At 35.3% G+C, this 24,199-nt stretch overlaps 1 protein-coding gene across 3 annotated transcripts in view; it reads right to left on the bottom strand.

Moving 5' to 3' along the window:
* Positions 1-524: 524 nt before the first annotated feature.
* The window catches only part of LOC128998053 (protein BCL9 homolog), a 30,228-nt gene continuing 6,553 nt past the window's right edge, over positions 525-24,199 (bottom strand). The window contains exons 4-9 of one of the 3 annotated variants that reach the window (XM_054424014.1): positions 15,069-15,307; positions 14,336-14,524; positions 9,914-10,094; positions 8,378-9,004; positions 6,355-6,562; positions 525-3,230 (exon numbers count right to left, since the gene is read on the bottom strand). In XM_054424014.1, the coding sequence (XP_054279989.1) occupies positions 1,655-3,230; positions 6,355-6,562; positions 8,378-9,004; positions 9,914-10,094; positions 14,336-14,524; positions 15,069-15,307 (3,020 nt within the window). In that variant the 3' untranslated portion in view covers positions 525-1,654. Of the gene's footprint in view, positions 3,231-6,354; positions 6,563-8,377; positions 9,005-9,913; positions 10,095-14,335; positions 14,525-15,068; positions 15,311-24,199 lie in introns of all 3 variants that reach the window. The other 2 variants (XM_054424012.1, XM_054424013.1) reach the window with 2 other exon arrangements.

Genomic DNA, 24,199 nt, shown 5'->3' on the forward strand with positions numbered 1-24,199 from the left:
AATACTTACTGCAGTACATTTCCAATAATAGAAACTATCATTTGTTTACTTTTGACAACAAAATCTTTATTTTTGCGTATTCAGGGGTAAAATAATTACATTTCACTTTTAACGATCTGCTAAAATATATTTCAAATAAGAATCAATTAAACAAATAAATTTTAAAATAAATAAAAAAATATAAATGTACGAAAAAATATTGTTCAAATGTTACATGTATTTGTAAAAGTGTTTGGAAAATGTATCTAGCCAGGCCCATTTTCACTAATTTACAGGCAGCTAAAAAATTTTGAAGAGCTTTGTTTTTAACCTATTAAAAAACGCCAACTAAGTTGACTTAAAGGATAGCTGCATGCAGCTTCTTAAATGTTATTTTAAAAATAACAACTATTTTAAAATCTTTAAAAAAAATTTTCAGCAAAGAATAATAGTTTGCTTTATATACAAAACTTATTGAATCTCAATAAAATTCAAATACAAATTAAAATTTGAACTTACATTATGAGAGTTAAAAGTGAGAAACAAAAAACTCACATTATAAAACAATAACATAAGCCTAAAAATAAATTCTATATTAAAAACGTAAAGTTAACCTTAAAATTAATTATGTAAACAGAAATTTGATGTTATACATACAAAATACATTATGTAAAAAAAGCCTCAAGTTTTTTGTACTAAATATTATGTAAGTATCATTCTGCCAAACAATTCAGACTGCTTTTCAAATTGATACAACAAATATATTATGTATAAACAGTGCTTGAATTTCAAGTTTAAAATGTATTATTTGTTTATAAAAGAGTTGTTCAGGACAAAACTTATTGATTTACCTACAAAATCAGGTAATTTCACATGCAGTAGAAAGTTTTAGATCTTGGATTGACATACTTTGTTTGAGAAGCAATTAAATAAAACAGTATTAAAATATATAATCTGTTAAAATTGATTGAACTATTAGATAACAAGGTTTAAATTATACTCTTTAAATAAGGTTAAATACAGTTTAAAAGAGACTAAATATTCTATAATATTACAAACAAATGTGAAACTGTAAAATTATGTTTTGCATATATGATAACAACAATAAAAACTACCTATCACAGAAATTAGACAATAGAAAAAAAAACATGTAAATATTGACAAAATCAACTTGCCGCAATGTTAATAATGCCAATTGATATGTCTTAACAGCTAATTTGGGTTTTGAGCCAATGAGGGCTTTGTAAATTATGACAAGGATTAAAACCATAAATAAATTAAACACAAAAGACAATATTACAACAATAAAACACATGTATTTAAAATTAAATTAAAATAAAATCATCTTCAAAGTTCAAACAACACAATGATAAACAGATCAAATATGATTTGGCCATTACATAAAACTTTTTTGAAATATGTCTGATTGATAAAATTATTATTCTAGTTAAACTGTTGCACGTTGAGCTCAATCTATTAACGTAGTAATTCGCACAACTAAACCCGAAGACTTAGCAAAATACATCTATTTTCGATTTAAAACCTTAAAAATATAGTCTCGTTTTAAAAGTTAGTTTTAATTTTAAATGTACATTACAAAAATTGTCTCACAAGTAAGCGTCATAAGTAATCTAGCTATGTACACTATCCGTTTCAATCCAAACTACGTTAATGTTCATTTGGGAACAAAAAACTGTTGGTTCGCTCCCATCGCCTGATTGCCAAGCTGACTTCTCGTGTTTGTGGCGTACAGTTGCTGTTGGAAATTGTGAAACTGTTGAGCGTAGTTAGGGTCAGCTGTAGTAGGACCGATGAATGACGAGTTTTTGAAGTTGTTAGCTTGGCCCATGGAGGGGGGTAGAGGTTGACTGGCATCAGGAGCCATTCCACCCATACCTAGAGGAGATCCTTTTGAATTAGGCACAAACATTTGACAGCTAGATCCTCCAGGATTGGGGAACATCTGCTCATTTCCTCCAAACCCACCCATGTTGGGCCCCATGTTAGGGACTCCGACTCTCATCATACCACCAGAGCCTCCTCTCAGAGGCCCACGCATCACGTTCCCAGGTCCTTGGCCCATACCTCCACAGTTCATGTTACCCAAGATATCTCCGCTGGGTGAATTGTTCTGCTGGAAATTGTTGGGGAAATATTGTAGATTATGAGTCGGAACCTTGGCTTCTAGATTGGAGAGGGGGTTTGAAAAGCGCTGCAGAAACTCGAGGCTAGGAGGTCCACGGGGCCCTGCAGAGCCGGGTTGAGGTCGTGTGGGAAGGTACTGTATCGTGTTAGGGGCGCTAGGTTTTACTTGGATATTAGCACCATTGTAGGAATTGGGTACTGGAGGTCGAGGAACCATTCTAGGTCCGTTGTACCCTCCTTGCATCATGTTGGGTTTGGGAGAGACAGACGGACACGGCATCCGTCCGACTCCCACCCCTACTCCTCCTCCGTTACCTACCGCACCAGGACTGAACGAATGAGGATGTGTACCCATTTGAGGGTTATTGATTCTAACGCCCACTCCCGGGTTACCCATTTCTTGCCCAGGTCCCGAGCAGACGTTCATTTCATTCATTGGCATCATATGCATATTGCCCGGACCACTGTGATTGAAGGGCATCATACCCGGATGCATTCCTGGCGAAGGTCCAATCATTCCTCCTGATTGGTTGACAGGTGAACTACCGACATTGTTCGTGAGTTGTTGGCTCATTTGTGCCAGTGATGTAATTGGATCAAAATGAGAAACTTTATTGTTGTTGCCGACAGATATCCTCGTCATTCCATTTGGATTCAAAGGAATATTATCTGGCCCGATACAGGGATAGTTTCCACCGGGATCTTTTATAGGTTCCACGCCGCAGTTCTTGTTCGGTGAGGGAATGTCCATGAAATGAGGACCGGGGCCAGGACCAGTACCGGGGCCTTGTTTGGGTTGTTGTTGCTGCATGAAACTATTGGATATGACAGGAGAAGAGGATATCATGTTGAACCTTGAGGTTGCTATGGAGTCTTGGAGTTGTCCTGGACTAGGACAGAACCTCTGATCCGAGGGTGTGGGTCTAGACCCAGGCTTGTCTCCAGCAGGCTGAGGACTCGTCGTGAACTCCCCTGGAGTCCCTGTGTATCTCGATACTCCCAACTCCATGGAGACAGGAGTCAAAGGCGTAGACCTGCCAGATACTTTAGTGTTCATCTCGGTGTTGGATCCTGCCAGCACACCTTCAACACTTTTTTGAGGCAACCTGTAGACAGGATTAACTATTTTCATTCTCAATTCAAAAGTATTCATATTTAAATTTTTATTTCAAAATTAAGATTACTTGTGAGCATATCAGGTTTACCTAAATGGGAAAGCACGGGGAAGCATGGAATTGGTTTGGTTGTCGGGGTTCTTACACAAGAAAAATGAAAATTAACACTGTGTATATAGAATTAGTATATTTTACTTTCAATGACCAAGTAAAGTTTGAGCAATGGATCGGGTATTATTTGATAAGGGTGGTTACAATTATCATGAGATCATGATCACTTATATCACCAAGTGATAAGATGTAAGGGTACCAGCCAAGCCAGGCTAATATCCGATTAAGAACCCCCTTCTTGGGCATGCACCCAAGTATGGTACTCAATCGTCATGCCAATAAACTCAAATTATTACCATAAAAACACATATTACTAGTATGAGTATGACCTATAGTTATCTACTTTACTGGCAACTGTTATGTAATTTGCTTCACCCCATCAAAACCCACAGTTTGTTAATATCCCAAGACATATCTGAACTTAAGGCATGTTACTTTTTGCATCCAAACTATGCCTGGCTAAAAAAGTATGAAGAAGAAAACCTTTTTTGACTTATAAAATCTGTATAGACACTTCTTAAACTTCTCATATGGCAAGAGCATTTAGTAAAAGGTTCAGCAGGAGATAAAGCAATAATTTAGTGAGCGTTGGGCAACCAATGTATGTATCCAACCTAGATTAGGCCTAATGAGGGTAGCATAGTTGTTAACAATAGCCAATAGCTTTGTTTTCCAATTACAAATACAGAATGTCAATAATAATTTCAATTTGTTTTTGAACAAAACAGGATTTTTTCCATTAAAGGTTGAACTGAGGAATTAAGTTTTTGGATTATATAGTACTATTAAAATGTTCATTTAAATGTACAATGTACAAATGAGAAGTATCTTAACAGTTGCTATTACAGAAGAATAATACCCCCGCTGCAGCAAACCTGCAGATTAAACAAAATTTCCATTTGCAAGCCTGAATTGATATACAATTAAATCTATTCAAATAACATTATGTTAAACGAGTCGAGTACCTAGGTTTTCTGCTGAAGGGAGGCTAAAGTGTGTTTTTAGAAGAAAATATTAATAGCTTAGTATTAAATAAATAAATTTGCCAAGATTGATCAAAATATATCAAAAAACAAGCAAACTACAACATTTTACAATATTCTCCATAAGAACATGGGAATTTTAAATTTAAAATTTTTTGAATTTTCTACGTAACCAATAACAACACAAAAACACTTCAATAAATTTATTTATTTTTTTAAACTCTTTAAATTGGTCAAGAGAAAAAATTGGGAAATTTTGTGTTTTGATGGATAAAAATGAGAAAAACAATTTTTTACCCTACATAAAACTCCCCATAAAACCTCGATCCCATCATATATATACATACAAATATATATCTTGCTAATATTATAAATGTGAAAGTTTGTGTGTTTGTTTGTTTGAAGTTCAATCACGCATAAACTACTTGACGGATTGGGCTGAAATTTGGCATGATGATAGCTTACATTCCCGATTAACATATAGGCATATTCTTATCTCAAAAATCCTTTTGGGCTCCGCCCCAGTGGCTCTGTAGTTCCCCATGTCAACCTTATGAGTATTCATATTTAAAGGGAATTAAAAAAAATTGTCAGCTGTTTAAACTAAAAACATTGGTTCTATGATATGCAAAAGCATTAAAAGTTATAAGATTTACCAACAGGGTGCAGCACTATAATTCTTTTTTGCATTTATGAAAACAGTGAATTTTAACTAAGCAGCAACAAAAACCTGTGATATGCAATGAGAACTGTCAAAGTAGGATTGTTTACAGTTATGTTTATGTTTTGAATTTAATTAGGCTAATAATTTTTTATATTTAGAGAATTTTTAATAATTTATTTTCTTCTATTAAGTGTAGGTGAAGTGGTGGAACATTATAGCTATGGTAGATGTGTAATACTATAGTATACCGTAAATTTAAAGAAGCAAATTTTGTCAAAATGTGTCCTCCCCCATTGCAAACGCAAAGCTTGAGTATAAGTGCAATAAGCATTTTATACTTATATGCCAACCCCGTACGAAGGATGGGTACTCTGCTAGTCATATATACAGGGTGTTTTTAAAAGAATGCCGGGATTTTAAATGGTAATTGCTTGGATACTATTCAAGGCAACTAAACGTTTTATACGTCGAATTGAAGCTAACATGACTAAGTTTTGTTTCCCGTTTAGTAAGGGAGAAAACTTTGACCTTGGCATACGTAAAACAGGTGTGGGGTGATAGGTCGCTATAGTAACTCAAATGCCTGACGCCAGTCGCCAGTACGACGTTTATGGCACAACAGAAGGCACAGATTGTAATCTGTAGTTCGCAAAGTTTATATCCATTGCTAAATTAAACTAAATTTAAATCTACTTGATGATAAAGAAACTTGAAGCTGGTTTAATGAGTTTCGTGAACGAAGTGTTTTGAAAAGACACTGGCCGGCTAAAAACAAGCGATGACATAGTCGAAGAAATCCAACAATTCTGCATCAGAAGCCCGAAAACATCGATTGCCCGACGAAGTCTTCAGTTTAACAAACCTAAATTGGTCACTTTATGATGTTCTCTATAAAAGATAAGAGTCTTTGTGCTGAAAAGGGTTCAGTTAAGACATCAGATAAACCCGCCGATCACCCTAAGCATACAGACTTTACCAGTTTTACGCTCATATAAGATTGATGAAAATCTGAATCTTATTAAATCATTCCGAATTGTATGACAAATGAGAAAAAAACTGTATTCTTTTCCCTTTAATTTGACGTTTTAATCGTTTAATTATCTTGAATAGTCCCCGAGCAACGACCGTTTAAAATCCCGGCATTCTTTTAAAAACACCCTGTATATGCATATACAAAAATTTGAACGAATTGTGTTTTTTGCCTCTGGGGACATCAAAACAAAATTTAAAAAAGTAAATCGGTCCCGGGCTCAAGTCTTACCATGAGACCTACGGTAATAGCTACTTCCCTATAGGGAAATTTGCTAAAATGAGGAAATGATTAATATTACCACTCAGAAAAGATAAATCAACTTACGATGGTGACATAATGTTAGTTTCCTTGAGGCTGGTATTAGGTTGTTTCTGGATGGTCAATTCCTGGCCTTCAAAGGTGTTTAGGTATTGAATCTGCTGAGGGGAAGGCACCGGCATCAGATTGGGCTCCTTCGATGTAGGAGTGGAGTTAGACGAAGGCTGCTTTTGTTGCGCTAATGATTGCAGCGATCGGCAGAACAAACTGTCCACTGGAAATTAAAAATTATATTTCAAAACTGTTCAAATACAATACTTCAACTGTGTACACATACACATTTGCAAATTTAAAGATACTAAATTATCATTCCTGCTAGAAATTCTGATCAAAAAGTGTATACTGGAACTCTCTTTTTTTGAGGTTGGTAGCCTCTTTTAACCTTGCATTTGACCGTCCACATAGACTACAGATCTGTGCGTGGAACGTATCCAGCAAAGCAAGGGATGCGCCCGTACAGTACGATGGTGAACTGTAATGATAAAATGTTTGCGGCAGTGACCATGATACGAACCCACGACATCGCTGCCTTGGGTCCGAAGTCCGCGACGCTACCAACTGAGCCAACGACCGAAACCTAAGCTAATCGAAACCAAACCATCAAAAAAATTTAAGTTAATTGAAAAATCAGCTAGACAACAGGAATTGTTTGCAATGACGTGGATAGTTTGTTCAAGCAGACAACTCCAAGCTTCAGCTATATGACCATGATATGTGATGTGGAAAATTAAAAGAGACCTCTTGTCGGCGATGCAAAATTTTCAGTACAGCCAATATACAGGTGATTAAGGTCGAAAATATCGAAATTTGTTTTTTTATCGTTATACCTTATTTAACATAGAACAGGACAGTATCGGTTAAAATATTGAATCGATGTAAAAGGCAAATCATCAAAAAGATGTAAAAGGTCGAAATAAATAATTTTGTACATGGTCTGAGAAAAGGTACTTCTTATCGATCAATATTATTTCGACATAACGACAAGAGGTCCCATTTCTCATATTCTTTTTAAAAACAAACTTCAGTGCAAAAAAGCAATTGTCCTGCATTCTAGCGGAAATTTAGAGAACTACAAAAAAGTTCAGTTTAGGGAGAACAAAATATCTCACTAATTAGTCCCTACAAGAGGTACCTTTTTTATGTTATGGTGAACTAATATAGGGCCGACAAGAGGTCCCTTTTCTGAAATGTGATTTTCTCGACATGCTTGGATAAAACAATTATTTATGAAAACTACTGTGAGTTAAGACAAAAATTGGTATTGCCCCCAAAGAGGACCTTATAAGCTTTTTTTATAGGTACCAAAATCGTTTCTTGAATACAAAAAAAACTGTTTTTATGCGTTTTTGAAATTTTTAAATAGTTTTTTTTTATCAAAATGACTCTTTTCCCTAAAAAAATTTCAAAGTCCTATAACTTTAACAAAAAAGTTGTGTACTTGCACCAAGAGATTTGGAATTTAATAAGGAATTAAAATATATATATATACATGGATAACTCAAAATCGAAAATTCCCGACAAGAGGTCCCTTTTCATTTTCCACATCACATAATCTGGACATGGTACAGGAAACAACAGAATGTATTGGAGCAGACGATAACATGGATCTTATACCTGCATTTGACTTGAGCCGAATCCCTGCTGCAGCTTGCATTGAGTTCAATTTATTTGCAATAGGTTCAATGAGGCTTTTAAGTTGTTAAAATAACTTTAAATACAATTCTAACCATTGATTAACTGAAAAAAATTGGTTATCCTAAATGCCCTTGTCCCCTTTCTTTCCATTAGCCAAAGTTTTACTGTTCTGTTAGTAAATGTTATTTTTGGTGCAATTTTAAATTTTCCCTAAAACCCCTTATGAATCTTTTTGGTGGCTTAAAGGACCACTTTATCATTGCAATTCATGTATTGAAAAACTTTTTGTAGAGGTAAAAAAAAGTCTATCCTATTTAATACTCCTTCCTTCGGATATTAAATTTTCTTTAATTCAACTTTCTACAAATTTTTAAGACTAACAGTAGTTGCATACCTGGAGACTGCTGACTCGTAGGAGCGGACATATTGCTAGTGGGGGAGAACTCTCCTACGACGCTGTTGTTTCCATTGGGCTTCTCCTTCTTGGGTGACAGGTGTGTAGAGGCAGGGGTGCCTGGGTTGGAGCGGGGGGGACCTGGCGAGTCTACGGCAGGGACCTTGTTCTCCGTGGGGCTGCAGGTACGAGGGGACGGGAGGGAGAGGTTGGATGTATTGTTCGCCGGAGAACCCGGAGTTTCCCCGACAGGCACACTAGCAGACCGAGTCACTTGGTGGTAAGGAGGGGGAGGTCCTTGTCCTCTTGATCCGTTATTATGATTCGCATTAGGCTGATTCGACGAACCATTATTCTTCTTCTTCCCGTCATAAAACTGCATCTGAATCTTCTGCCAGTCGGCTTGACTGACAACGGGTTGGTTTTTATGGTTCATCATGAGGTCTGGGGTATCAGTCAAGCCTGTCACCTGGTCCAGATCCGAGGGTTGAGGGTTGCTGGGGTCTCCACTACTGGGAGAGTGATGCTCCGGAAACAACATCTGCTGCATCTTCCTTAGTGTCGCCAACTGCTCTTCTCTGTGCTGTCTTTGCTGTGGAGTCAGGTTCTCATCAGGCACTTTCACACCTATAAAATCATGAGATAGTTACGTAGTTCCGTTGTGGCGTTGTTAGACAAATGATGTAATAGAGAATATATAATTTTAACTCAATTTTGAATTTTCATACTTTTTTCTTTTTGTACAAAGATAAAACATGATCGATTCAAACAGCAGGCCTAATATTTACACTCATATATATCTTGACCTAGAACATTTGTAATAGACATGAATCGTTTTCAATAAGTTTCTGCATCCTATCACTGCATTTTTTTTAATAGAAAGACAAGAAACAATTAGGACCAGTTTGAAAATGAATCGAATACGCCTTAAGTTAAGTATATTCCTGAAATAGATACATATAGTAAAAAACGTCAATGTTTAAATGCATTTGAAAATTGTTTGGACGAATGAGTAGGCCTACTGTATTGTACTTTTATGTATATTTCGCCCTACACACATTTAACACAAAAAAAAAGCATGGAAGAGAACAATTTCCCCCCTCAGAGAAAGATTTACAATAAATCTCTTGGTGTTAAACAAAAATAAATAAAAAATGGTTAGATCCTTCATCCTTGCATTTTCTTGTCCACATTAGCCTCGACCCTGTGTGTGGGAATATCAAGCAAAGCACGGGGTGAGCCAGTGCAGGACGAGAATTAGATATACTGATAATGTTTAATGGCGACAATGGGACACAAACCCACAACATCGCTGCCTTGGATTTGCAGTGTGTTGTGTTACCGGCTCACACTTGCTTCTTGGCCTCACAAAGACACGGATTAAACATCAAAATAATCCAAATAGGTAACACATTTTTTGACCAATTTGTTTGGATTCTACATGACATACTAGTACCATTTCAGTGCAAAAAAAGAAACCAGTGATTTCTAAAAAGTCCATTACACAAAACATTTCTGAAAACTATAACAGCTTACCAGCTAAGGAATGATGAGCTCCTAAAGCCATGGAGTCGTCAGTGAACTCACTGAGGGAAGGCATCATCCCTCCCTGGAGTATGTTGGGGCCAGGAGACCCTGGTAGCATGGGAGGTTCTGGCTTCATCTGCGGAGTCATGCCTAGGTTGCCACCTCCACCACCACTCATAGCGTTCGGACCCTGGTATCAATATTGTACAGTTAGTTATTTGCTCAAAAACATTAGAGGAAAGACGTTTCATTCTTGAAAGGCAGATCTCAGATAATATATAGGCCTAATATAGTTTTCAACAGGTAGGCCTACTAGTCAAAGGGAAATATATTTAAAGGAAAAGCTAAATTCTCTCTCCATTCATAAGAAACAAGTCTTATGTAAGATATTTTTGCAGCGTCTACCAAGTCATGCAAGGAATATTTAGTGATTTGTAAGAAACATCCAGGAATAAATTCTCATAAAATCAAAAATGTTGTCCATCGCTTAGTTTAATATTTTTTCCAGTTATTTAATTGCTGTAGCCTTCCCTCTTTTCCCTCAACTCTATATGGGTGAACTTTTAAGCCCTTGTGCTCTATATTACATCCTTAACCGTAAATTGTTAATTAGTTATTTTTATTGATGTACACAATGAAATAATACTGTCATAATGTTACAACAAACAATTGAAATTAGAAAAAGTCTTTCTAAACACAATTTTTTCTTATCACATAATCGACAGGTTCCCTAAATGCTTAACTAGAAACGAGGGATTCAATTATAAATCTACCACTGAATAGTTAGGCCCTATGCATTCAAGAGTTCCTATCTGCGACCGATATTACTAATAGAATGAAATGAGGAAGAGCACAAAAATCGTTGATGTATTTCCACACAACACGTAGATAAGTAAGCATCTGTGCAAAAATTTACCTCAAAACATTTTATTACCTGACTATACGTTTTCATTTATTGAATTGAGATTTCAAAAAAAGATCACCAAATCTGGACTGGATGATATTTACCCAATTTGGTGTTGAAAATGCTTTTGTGTCCCTAACATTGTTTAGTTATAGTTTAATTTAGTTTCATATTTAATTATATTGTAATTGTTTTTCTCTATTATCTACTATGTATAAGTAGTGTAAAGTACATTAGATTCTAGAAATAAAGAGAATTGTATGAAATACAAACTATTCAACTCCCAAATTCCCATCAACCATTGCGGGGCAAACAAGTCCTACTTAACTTTGAAGTATAAATATATTTGCAATATACCAAACCAATCTAGACATTTCACTAATGTCCTTAAATAATAACCAGGTTTATAAGTTGCCAATAATAAGAAAAATCAGATTGATCTACTTGCACCCATGCTTGAAAATACAAACACTTCTGTCCTAAATATTATTTTTTCCTACAGTTACCTAACAATGTACATATTCTCTCACTGATTTGAGAAAGCAAAGTGGCCAATTCACTCATCAGTGAGACAATGTTAACATCGTCTCACTATAATTACTTTGTCTCACTCCAGATTTGCAACGTGAAGGCACGAAATAATGAGCGCGTAACGTGCAGACAAGGTCGTATGCGCGCGAAATACGTTGGCAGCACTGGCTGTAAATCAGGTGGTCAGCTGTTGTACTGTTGCATCGTTGCATCATTAAATGTCATATTAAAAGTTCACTTCTGTGTAAAAATATGTTACGTTTCTTTACCAATTTATTTGTTTTATGGTAACTGTAGGAAAAATATAATGTGCAACTCGAGTGCAAAGTGCAATTGCCTCACTCGAGAAACCATTCCTCATACGCCTACGGCTCGTGAGTAAGGATTTCTCTCGAGTGAGGCAATTGCTCACTTTGCTCACTAGTTGCACAAATAACTATTAATTAGCTGCCTCTATTCATGACATCTATAAGTACCCAGCATCATTATTCACCATACACCACTTTTTTTCAACACTAATTTTAGGCTTCCACAAAAACTATGGAAGTAAATTTGGTTTAATCATTAATGTTTGTTATATTAGTTATGGTCGATGTTATTTCAAAATCTGTTAGTTAAACCTTTGTGAAACATGACTTGATAACCTATCCTAAACTTGATTTCATTGATGATTAGATTGTTTATGTTAGTTTACCACAAACCATAATTTAGCTTTTGGTTTTTTGGATCAGAGTTAGAATAGATAATATTGCCTCATGCTCAGATAAATATTCTACCAACTTTCTAATGTTAAATCTCTTATCTTATCCCTTGAACCAGATAATTATGAGGAAAACTTGGCAGGAAGTAAAATAATACTTCAAAACAAGCAACCTGTAAACTAATGAATGCACCTTTTTACTATAATGATGTACAAAAAGATATGACTCTAGAAAACCACCATAATGGCAATCTTTGTTATTAGAATAAATTACTGTCAAAATATTTGGTGTTTCCATCATTAAAATATGTATATTCGTAGTCTATTGTCTCCTTTTTACAACTGATTTATACTCTGAATAATATTTTAGGGTTTGCTAACCAATAATCATAGAAAATGATAAAACAAATAAGTTACTCAAAGTTTAAAATGTCTGTTTGGCAAATGAATGGAACATAAAATAGTGGTGGGGAAGTAGTTTTCAATGGTTAGAGTATGAAGGTGAACTAAATCTAATGTTAGTAGTCACACTGAACTATCCATAAATAAATGATTAATTTGGCAGTTTCATGGAGCTATTCATTTTTCATTTGTTTCAACTGTGGGGCTTATTTACCACTTGAATGATACAAAATCAAACTGACCTTTGAAAGAATTATTCCTTAAATTAGCAATCACCAGATCCTTGGTACCAGACTAAAGTTTCAACTAAAACATACAAGAACCAAATTAAATCATTAAGAGGGCGAAATGTGATATCCTCATTAATGATGTTTGACAACTTAAAACCAACAATGAACAAGATATAAATAATGTGAATCTTTAATTAACCTTGGGAGTGTTAGAAATCACAAACCTTAGTTAAAACGTCCCCTTACAAACTTTGACCTGTGTCCATTTGTAAGACATAAATGCAAGTTTTTGGTCTAGATTGTACGAATAGGAACATATTCCTCTAATTTAAATCTGGAATAGTCCTTGGAAAATATGGTCATAAGAAATGATTTTAAACTTAAAATTAAAGAGGAGTTGGGGAGAAAATGTATGTTATGATAAACCTATACAGTATATATTTAATGAGCTTCCATCTAGATTTATATGATAGAAAAATCATTTCATTTAACAATAAGCTTGTATTTATGCATTGGAGGATTACACAAAACTGACTTTTAATGCTACTTAATCTTCAATTTGGTTAATTTACTTAGTTTTTTTTTTTCCGAAATAATTATTCTACTTACCTTTTGTAATTGAATTTGACTTGCTTTTTTATGAGTTCAAAAATTAAAAAACTAAATTAATTGTTAAAAAATCAGTGAAATTACTATCACATCAGTTTAACTGGTAATAATATCAACGAAAAATGTGATTTCCATAAACAATGGAATAAGTAGGAGAATGAAGTTTCGTATTCATTTGAAGACAAATCATTATTGCAGGAATACATAGTTTAATAATGACGGATATGATTTCTTAAGAATATGCTCTGGATTTTACACTATTGCAATGATGAGCAATAGTTAACAACAAGCTTAAAGTTTCATTAATGCTTTTTTATGACTAAGAACTATTCAGTCCGAGATGAATTCAGATTCTTTGAAATAAAATACAAGATATCTTTAAGACTGCCAGTACTGATGTACAACGTCATTGATACTTTTGGAATGGTAACAGAAAAATCAGGAATATAAAATAATGTCTAGTAAAATAATGCTTAGCATTTTAGGCAATCACAATGATGATCAATGGTTACACATACACATACCACCCATTGTATGTGTATGTGTTTTTCGGTGTGTTAAATTGACGACCTTCACGTAAGGAAAATGTTTTAACTTTTTGGGACCTTCACCTGATGATGTGCTCCACGAGCACGAAACTGCAGTAGTGACAAACTACGCAAGGACCATTTTGACAGAGGTAAACTAAACCATTATTATTGTTGCTGTATGGTCCAGAGGCTACCCATCATAAAATTAGCTGTTCAGTGAGAGATAACTTCAGATTCCTTGAAATGTTTGAGACTGACAGTACTGTTGCGAAGTTATTGATACTTTGGGTTCTTACAAGAATCGTTGATTAACAAATGCTAGGTACTGTTATACACATTCCTTCATGCTAGAACTTAAGTCACAGCTTTCTCAGGAAGCTAAAGCCAGTATTAATTGGCGGGACCTAAACCTGGGACCTTGGGGACCAAAGCTTCCTTGGTCTACCACTACACCAGCTAGCTCTCCAAGTACAACTGAACAATAAACATTGGACACTAAAACTTGCACATCTATCTAAGACATACCTGATTCCAGAGAGGCATCCTGTTCCCCATTCCAAGGCCTACGTCCATCATGAGATTGTTCTTCATGCCTCTACCCATGCCTTGACATTTGATACCTCCCGGCGCACTCTTCTGCTTCATCTGCGCCAGGTTATTCAGCCACTGCGCCGGATTCTGCCTGTTGAACTGGGTCATCTTCAGGGGATGTTTCTGTGAATGAAGAAAAAACATTTTTAAGGTGACCATGTAGAACAGTTTTAAATTAGAGTTCTATAAATTCAAGTTATAAACCTTTGCGCATTTAAAATTAATTTTCATAGCTTCTACGCATATGAATGATAATTACTTGCTTAGCTTGATACATTCCCCACACAAGGCTGAGACCAATGTGGACAGGAATGGAGGTTTTAAAACCGTGGATATTACAAAGAACAAAATTTTTTTAGCAAGGCCAACGTTTGCACTGCTTAACGTATCTATAGAAACTATAGTGCAGTTGGCACTCAGTTACCAGACACTCTCGGTAATCTGAAGTTATGCAAGTCCATGTCAATGTGTGTAGAGTACTGGAATCTTCTGTCATGACAAACTCATGAACGTGTTCTGCAGTTACAACAAAACCATATTTTGCAGTTGAGGCGATTATCATGAATATCTTCCCCAGTTGCGGGGACATTCTGCAGCATCAAGTTCAGAATAGCTGGACTCAACTGTATGTGTAAGTTAGAGACAGATAGGTGTCTAGAAAACTTACCTCAAGAAACTTCTTGGTGCGGGGCTGGGCACAGTGGTAGGCAATGATGGAGGAGAACTGGCCTTGGAGTACAGATTCAGCTGACTTGTTGGCCAACGCTGTTGAGAACACGAATATCTGACTTTGTTGCTGCATGTACTGCGCCTCCATGGTGGCTGGCTGTTTGTTGATGACATTGCTAGGTAGTGGCTGAACTCCTCCGTCCGGAGGCAGTGACAGTCCCAGCACGTTCTCACAACCTTCTAAAACAAATTAAACTCATGACAGTTTATGGCAACTAAGCACAATACTTCAATCTATAAGATCCGTCAAGTAAATAGTTCCACTTAGATTTCCTGTGTTAATCTTAACAGATTATTTGTTTCAATGCTTTTTGTCATCACTGGATCAGTGAAAATTTTCACTTTGGATAGAGGCAGACATTCCATTCACTTGCCACAGTTTTAGAAAGTTTTTGCCTGAAAATGAACATAGTTGTATATGCTAATTGTTACTTTACACTTAAAGGACAACTTATCATTTGTTGTGGACCTATATCACTTTTTAGCATCTTTTATGACACGTCGCATTAACAAACCTTGCGGGAGAAAATTAGATGAGTATATTTTGCGAGTGGCTCATTCACCTAAGTTCTATTTCATTACAATATTGGGTACAGCTGGTCTGCATGGATGGGATCTCTGCTTCGGTATCTAAGTCAATGCTTTAACCTACAAGATCTAATAAACAAGGTTACAATATCTAAAGCAGCCTTGTGATAATGTGCTATTCCCGAGAAATTGTGCGTTTTAACCCTTTTTAGGCATCATCATAGTAAAAAATCTTGTTCTTTCATATATCTAACGGTTATGAGTTAAAATGAAGAAACTAATGAAGAATCAAGTTGTTAACTGTAAAAAAACAATTTTGCTGCTTTACACATTTTAGGAATGGAAGTTCAATTCTAGAAATAGGTTTTGTTTTTGTACTAATCTGATGACGGTGTCGGTGTCACAAGAGCATCAAAATATGTAATCAGTCAGGTCACAGGATTACAGGAAGTTAAATTTAATTAATTTTATGAAAAGACATTACAACAGAACTAAGCTAATCTACTAGTATTCACAAAAACTTCAAGAGTATTAACAGGTGTTTGAGAAAATGTTGAAAATCTATTGGCCCGAAGTTATTTCAAACATAGAACTGTTGAATTTTACAATCGAAGAAACCTGTAGATGTCCAGATCAAGAAACGCGAAAAGTGGCACTGGATTGGGCATACTCTCCCTAAAAACCAAGATTCTGTGGAGAAACGGGCTTTGAGTTGGAATCCCCAAAGGCTTAGAAGAAGAGGAAGGCCAAGAACGACATAGGGAAGAATAGTAGAATACGAAATAAGGAAGACCTGGAGGGAAGTAAAAGCCTTGGCTCCCAATCGTCCGCCAGCGTTGTTTTGTGGAGGCCCTATGCTCTGTGCAGGAGTGAAAGGAAATAAGTCAAGTAAGTCAAGTCAACCTAAACGACAATTCACTAAAATCATAAAGTACGTCAAACATTTTTTTAAATGGTTTTAATCTTAGATTTAAATTCATTTTGGTCATAAATGTTCCTAACTTTATGCCGTAAAACATTGTGTAGCTGAAACATCAACGATGCCAGTACAATGTACCGATATACTTCTTTTCAAATAAAATGTTTCATTCACTGCATACTGAACATAACTAGTAACACTGGCCTTGGCCTGTGTAAGATCAAAAGCCGGGTAATGAGCAAAATATTTATGGGACTGGGGGGTTATTATTATTATTTGGTGACCTGTGGTAAACCTAAGGGATTTTGTGATTTAATAAAAAAGAATCTGATCAATTTCAAATAAATTATTACTGCTTGGTTATTAGAAAAATAGGTAGTTCATGTAGCTTAAAAATTTAAGAATCTAAATTATTTAAACCTAGTTTGATGTCTGTTTAGAAAATAGAAAATAGGATTTATTTTGTAAAGTCAATAACGAATATGGTTTGACAAAGTGATGTGATGAAGAATAATGTGCAGCTCAAGATAATAAATAATAATACAGTCCAACCTCGGTATAACGAATCTGAAGGGACCGAACTGAATATTCGCTATATCAAGGATTTCGTTAAAACGAGGTTCGTTATATTGAGGTTAGGTTTGTAGGAATTTCGCTAAGTCGAGGTTCAGAACCAGCGTCGGTCAATATAGGTCGGACTTTGACCTCATTAAAACACAATCAACGTAGCAAAGGCTACAATACTTTACAGTACAGTGTTAACATTGTAAAGTAGAACCACAATTATCTGGGGTAATAAAGGGGAGGGATCTTTAATATTGTGCAATCATGACATTTCTAGTCATTGACCTTGGTACAGGTTAAAAACTGTAAGTTTAAAATGACAGCTTAATCCAACCCTCCTAAAACCTAGCCAAACACTGTATTGTATAGTCATAAGCCACGTAAAGAACAAAACAAAACAGTAGAGAGTTTGGGGAATATTGAACCGCCACGAGTTTTATGACCACCCCGAGATACTTGAACCGCCACGATCATTAGAGCGGATTATAAGGGTCAGTTTCACAGGGTTCAAAAACAGTTGAACTGCCACGCGGGTTCTGCAGGTAGCGAGGGAACTTTTTGAAATATTTATCCCTCCAGTTTCCCACTTAGATATAAGATGGACTAAGAGTCAAGATTCAAGGAACAATAATAATTCAATCAACCAACTGTAGTTATTAGTACAGGTTATCATAGTACAATAACTCTAGTACAGTTATCATAGTACATTTATAAAAGAATCATCAGGTTTTAAAACCTTTTATTAACAAATATGAATATAAAATATATCAACAGAAAATAGAACTCTTCAATTTTTCATAGATACCACTACAAGTGCTCAATGTGCCGTCCATTAGCCGTGGAGCAAGTTTCCAATCTATGCTGTAAATTGTTCCATACACCGGCTAGCATCACAAGGTTGGTTGATTCTACGGCATTGCGAACTCGTCCACGGAGCCCTTGAAGCGTTTGAGGCATTGACGGTACATAAACTTTGTCATTTACATAGCCCCATAGAAAAAACCACACACCGTAAGATCAGGAGATCTAGGGGGCCATTTGAGAAGGGTCAAGTCATTATCGTCACAATGTTTTTTTATTGAATCGTAATAATTTTGAAAATGATGCAAACACGTCCAAGAAAATACCAAGACTGATTATTGAATAGCTGATTATAAAACTTGGAAACATGCTTTTTTAGCCTATGTTTAAAATATTAATGTGGGAAAAGTATTGAGTGAGATACATGCCATTAAAACCTGACGATCCTTTTATAAACGCCCTGTATTATTATCTTTAAATGTTGCCAAGCGATTTCCAAGTGTACACGGATTACGTGCATAATAAAGCCACACTGTTTTGTGTTGTTTGGTTTGAATCCTGATGTGCGCCAAAGTATAAATCGTACGACCAAGTATAAACCGTGCGACAAAGTAAGTAAATTCAGCAATTAGCAGCTTTCTGTAACAGTGCAAGGAAGCCAACTTTGTTGGGTGACTGTAGGAAAAATCGTTTTCACCCTTATCAACTATACATAAAATATATCACGGATTTTGAACTGTGAATATTTTTACAACTTACGGACAATATGAATACAATTGTGGACTTAAAATTACGGTCAATGTAACTCATAACATGGTTCCTCAATGCATTTAAAGCTAACTTTTAAATAGTTTTAGTTGTCATAACTAGTACTTAAGATGGTTATACAATTTATTAAAAACAGCTATCTTATCGAAAGAATTGTATCAGTTTTGTTCATTAGGTCGTTGAATCCTGGAAAATAACTGGTTTTAGCGAATTTCCCTCTAGGGAAGTAGCTATTACCATTACCGTAGGTGGCACGGTAAGACCTAGACTCGGGACCGATTTACTTTTTCATTTTGATGTCCCCAGAGGCCAAAAACACCATTCATTCAAATTTTTATATATGTATATATATATATATATATATATAAAGATTTATATATATATATACGTCCGTGAACGCGATAACTTGAGTAATTTTTGTCCGATTTTGATGAAATTTAGTTTAAAGGTGTAAAGCGGGATAAACTTGAATGAGTTCGCGAACCAGCACGGTCGGACCATGGGAACGGGGCTTTACGGGGGGTTTTATGGGGTAAAAATTGGTTTTTCTCACTTTTGACCCTCAAAACACAAAATTTCCCAATTTCTCTTTAGACCTTTTTAAAGAGCTTAAAAAAACAAATAATAAAGTATATAAAAGTATTTTTGTTCGATTATTAGTAACCGAGAAAATTAAAAAAATTGTAAATTTAAAATTCCCATGTTATTCTTATGGAGAATATTGACTAATGTTGTAGTTTGCTTGTATATGGATATATTTTGATCAAACTAGGCAAATTTATTTATTTTATACTAAGCTATTAATATTTGACTAAAAAACACACTTTATTAGTTTCCTTGTAGCAGCAAACCTAGGTACTCGTTAAACCTAATGTTATTAAAATATATTTAACTGAAAATCAATTCAGACAAATGGAAATTCGCTTAGTCGGCAGGTTTGCTGCGGCGGGGGTATTTGTGTAGAAAGGTGTTTAACACGTTTAATGCGGCAGCGCGATGGCGGGCCACTGCCTACTGCCCATGGCGCGAACAGCGAATGCGCTGCGTGGATAGCTGCGCGAAAACGTTTAAATTTGGTTTCATCTAAAGAAACATCTTACTGTGTACCAGGACGAAGTTTTACAAGAGCCCAACAGATAGCAGCACTAAACAATAAGTACTGCTAGTTGGTCCTCAGTATTACCAAATGGAGGGAAAAAGCAGGGGTGAATTACCCGATACACCGTCAAAAAATACCGCATAAAAGCGGTCAAGTACAAAGTTTTGAGGTTAGGTTTCTTCCACAATGCTACAGTACATTCATTATCCTTATTCTATTGCATGTCATTAGATCCAAGCCTAAGCCCCGTACCACAATATTTTTTTATAATCTCTACCACCGATAAAATAGTCTGATCTGAAAACGAATCATACCAGGTTTAAGTATAAAACTGGGACAAGCGGCAAGCGAAACAACGAAACAACGTCTCACGGCAGTTGCTAACCTCACACTGGAACAATAGTTTGTAAATGGCGCTTTGACGAGTATACTCGTCACGCGCCACTGGAAAAGGCCAGCGGTGACGAGATTACTCGTCATCCGCAATGAGCGTGTCAAACAACAAAAAAACAAAAAGCAATGGAGCCTTACTATCTGTAAATGTGTAGTGATTGAGCTATACACAAATACAGTAGACTCTCAGTAATCCGACAGATATAGGAACGTGATAAGCCTGGATTAGTAAAAACGCCGGATTAGTGGAATGTTATCAATAAAAACACTTAAAATGCACAAAATTGAGATGTTCATGATTTTGCCGCAATAGCGCAAGAGAACGATGACGTTTCAATGACCACAGGAGACGATGATAATGTCTACACGGCCGCAGGAGATTATTTGAATTTTGCCGCAATCGCAGAAGAAGACAATTATTACTCAGTCTACACGACCGTGAGAGATGTTCATAATTTTTCTGCGATCACACAAGACAATGACGTTTCCGTGATCACAGCAGATGATAATGCCTACACGGCCAAGGGAAATGATAAAAAAAATTCCACGATCGCGGAAGATGACGATAATGTCTACACGACCGCGGGTCTACTGTAATATAGTCATAAAAAAATATGTGTAAGGCCTATTGTTTTGTTTGACCACAGCTTTATTCACACAAACACATATTATATTTTAGATAGCTAACAAAGAATATAAAATAATGAAATAGCAACTGAAAAATAAGCAAGAAAATTCCATAAACCACCACTGAGCTCTTAATTAGAAAACGGCTTTGTGGGTTACGGGGAAAGGGCTAAACTTTCTAAACCAAAACATTGCTGGCCTGCCTTTCCTCCAATAACATAGGATGTGGCTCTTTATGAAAAAAAGTTGGAGAGCCTTGGTCTAACCGGTGACCATTCCAGAAAACAGATTGTGTTACAAGACAAAACATTAAAATTCTGAAAAGGCTACTATTTATCTGCAAAAACTACCACTTGCCATGAAAAAAGTGATTCAGGTGTAGCCTAATCTTATGCTAAAATTTTATGAACATTGATTTTGATTAGCCTAACTAGAAAGTATTAAAATCTCAAATAAAAACAAACGTGTGGTTCAACCTAACAACTATTTACTATAGGCTACATATTAAATTTATAATGTTACAGTCAAATTCCATTAGCTGTCCACCAACTTTTCACTTATTGCAATGGAAAGTTGTATGCTATGATTAATGCATTTGGTAGACATTTCACTGACAATGGAGCGACAATTTCAGTCATGACAAACTGGTACAGTTATGTCTCGATAATATGATGTTTTGAAATCTGACGTGCTCGGCAGTTCGATACACTACCAATCGCCCTTTCTTGGTAATTTTTGTTTACTTTGTACAGTAGTACCTTGATAACAAGACTCTCATGGGGATTATAAAATAAGTCTGGTTATCAAGGCTGACTTTTTATTGAGGTTTATTGAGGTTGTTATTGAGGTCATGTGTTTAGAGGTAAAATAAAATCAAGTGGATTTGAAAAATACACTTGTTATCAAGAGTGACTTGTTATCGAGGGTCTTCTTATTACTGGGTCTAGAAACCCAGTTCCACTGTATTTTTATCAACCCAATTACGCTTAATAGTGATTTATACCTACTGCATTCTGAAACAATATTATTATATTTTATCTTCATAAAACGCAAGGAAACCCATTCTTACGACATTTCCAGTAATCCGACACCCTTCTGTTTAGATTGATGGGAAGCAAATGAAATTCGTCCTGGTATGGCACACAAGTGATAGATAAACGACACTTCTTAACTATACACTCGTCATTAAGTTACCATACCTGCATGTTCATAACTCCACGTATTATATCTTCCCAACCTTGTACACCACAAATGTGACCTTTCAAGACTTGTAAAATGTGACATCAATGGGACTTAATTGTCAAAATACTTCAAAAATATATACAGATCATGGAATATAGTTCTGAAAGGTTGATTCAGAAAAAAATCATTATAATTTAACATCACTTTAGCACAAATTGTATCCAGGCTACATTTAAAGTTAAGCCAAGCAAACACCAATATAGCCAAACACAAGATTTACATTAAATTACCGAGAATTGTTTGTAAACATAGTTTTATTTTCATGTTAAATAATAAAACGTTTAACTTAACCCTGTTCTAAGATAAAAATAATAGCATCTCTTTTTTTTCTTTTACGTTCAAATCCATGCATTTTAAACATTTATTTGTACTAGCTACCTAGTGTTACAGAAAACACAAGATTCAACTTCTTGAAACTTAAAAGATGAAATTAAGTTAGAGTATACTTCAAAACTTTGTAAACTTGAAAATGTTCTTATATCAGTGTATTAAGTACCTACTAGCTGTGTACCCGTTCTACGGACGGGATCATGTAGTCAGTTGAAACCTTCTTATAATCAGAACAGCAGTTGGTTTGCATATTTAGTGTGAATTTTTCCAGATATGGAGGCAAAACTCTGTATACAGTACTGTTTCAGGATCTGTTTCCCGGTTATCAAACCTCAAATACAATTTGATACACACACACACAGAATCTCCGGTTAGCGGCCTGAATGATGCCTAGAAATTTAATTTCATTTACAGTTACACATTATTGCACTTGTGATTAATAAAATCCGTTATGTAAGGTACAACATTTTTAATCTCACTTGGTTTTGGATTTTCTTACAAAAAGTGATTGGAAATGGTTGCAGTATTAGTAAACAACATTTAATGTAAACATTTCCAATGCCAGCTAGAAAAAATTATCTTTATCCAAACAGCTGTTCGTTACTTCAAGTCGTATTCTCCAAACAGATGAGCATTTTATAAATGACGTATGTGGTAAACATTAATAGAAAACTTGTCAAAAATCGCACAAAATTGGGTCTTTGAACGTCCGTTATTTTATTTCAAAAGTAGTGAGGCCATATTTTAATGGCTCTCTCTTGCCAATCCAGTGAATACAAAAAGACTATTTGAATCCCGATGGATGCTCACATATTTCAGGAGAAAGCCACATAAAATGCATTCTGGGCCGTGACGGACAGACCGATAGACAGACAGAAATTGAGATAGACTTGTTTCGGCTTCTTTAATGTATAAAACGTAAAAATAGCCAAAAATAAATAATTCTGGGCAATGTACTGACAAAGCTCTAATTTTATTTACATAGAAGATAAAATAACTAAAGCATAAGTGGTAGATATTGTTTCAGGTGGAAGGAATTCATACATCGTAAACTATCAGGAAAACTAACGGACCATTCTGATCAATCAACCAGTAAATGTTTGTTATCAATCACAACAGGGCTACATTAAGACTGTTGAAGACTTCTGTAGGCCTAATTGGTGGCCAGTTTACTTTTGAAGTGGCTCTGTTGTTTTTAAAGAGAAGTGTGCCCAAATTTTATAAATATTTTAACATTAATGATATTGTTTATTTTTTCCAGTCTCCAATTCTAATCTAATAATGTTCAAAATACAGGAAAATTATCATCTACCATGTTTGTATACATTTGATCCATATTTTGTAAACAAATAACGAGCATAATGTAAGTATCAACAATTTCAAATTACTCTGTGATTGACAACATGGCCACTCCATGGAATATTTAGGCCTAAACGTTATGTGCTCATATGGTTGGACACTCATTTATTCAACTATTTGTAAGAGTTTCAAATTCAACCCGGGTTTCCTATGTCCAACAAGAGTCTTTAATTACTACTCTCAAAACAAAATATGTTTACAGAAAACACAAACGTTTCTGTTATACAGTATAAACAATGTGTAGCCTACTTACAAACCAGATATCAAATTCTTACCTCAACCATTATGTTACCATAAGTAAAAATTAAAAATCTCAATCTTTCAATTCTTAATTTATTGAAATTATTTAAAATGAAATGGTTCCATAAGTACTTATTAAAATCACTATGTTCAATGAATCGGTACTTTTACGATCAGAAAGAGCATTAAGATTTTAATG

Source organism: Macrosteles quadrilineatus, unplaced genomic scaffold (genome assembly GCF_028750875.1).
Source record: "Macrosteles quadrilineatus isolate MER2022 unplaced genomic scaffold, UCM_ALF_1.0 Scaffold_7__1_contigs__length_78375512, whole genome shotgun sequence".
Taxonomy (NCBI): domain Eukaryota; kingdom Metazoa; phylum Arthropoda; class Insecta; order Hemiptera; family Cicadellidae; genus Macrosteles; species Macrosteles quadrilineatus.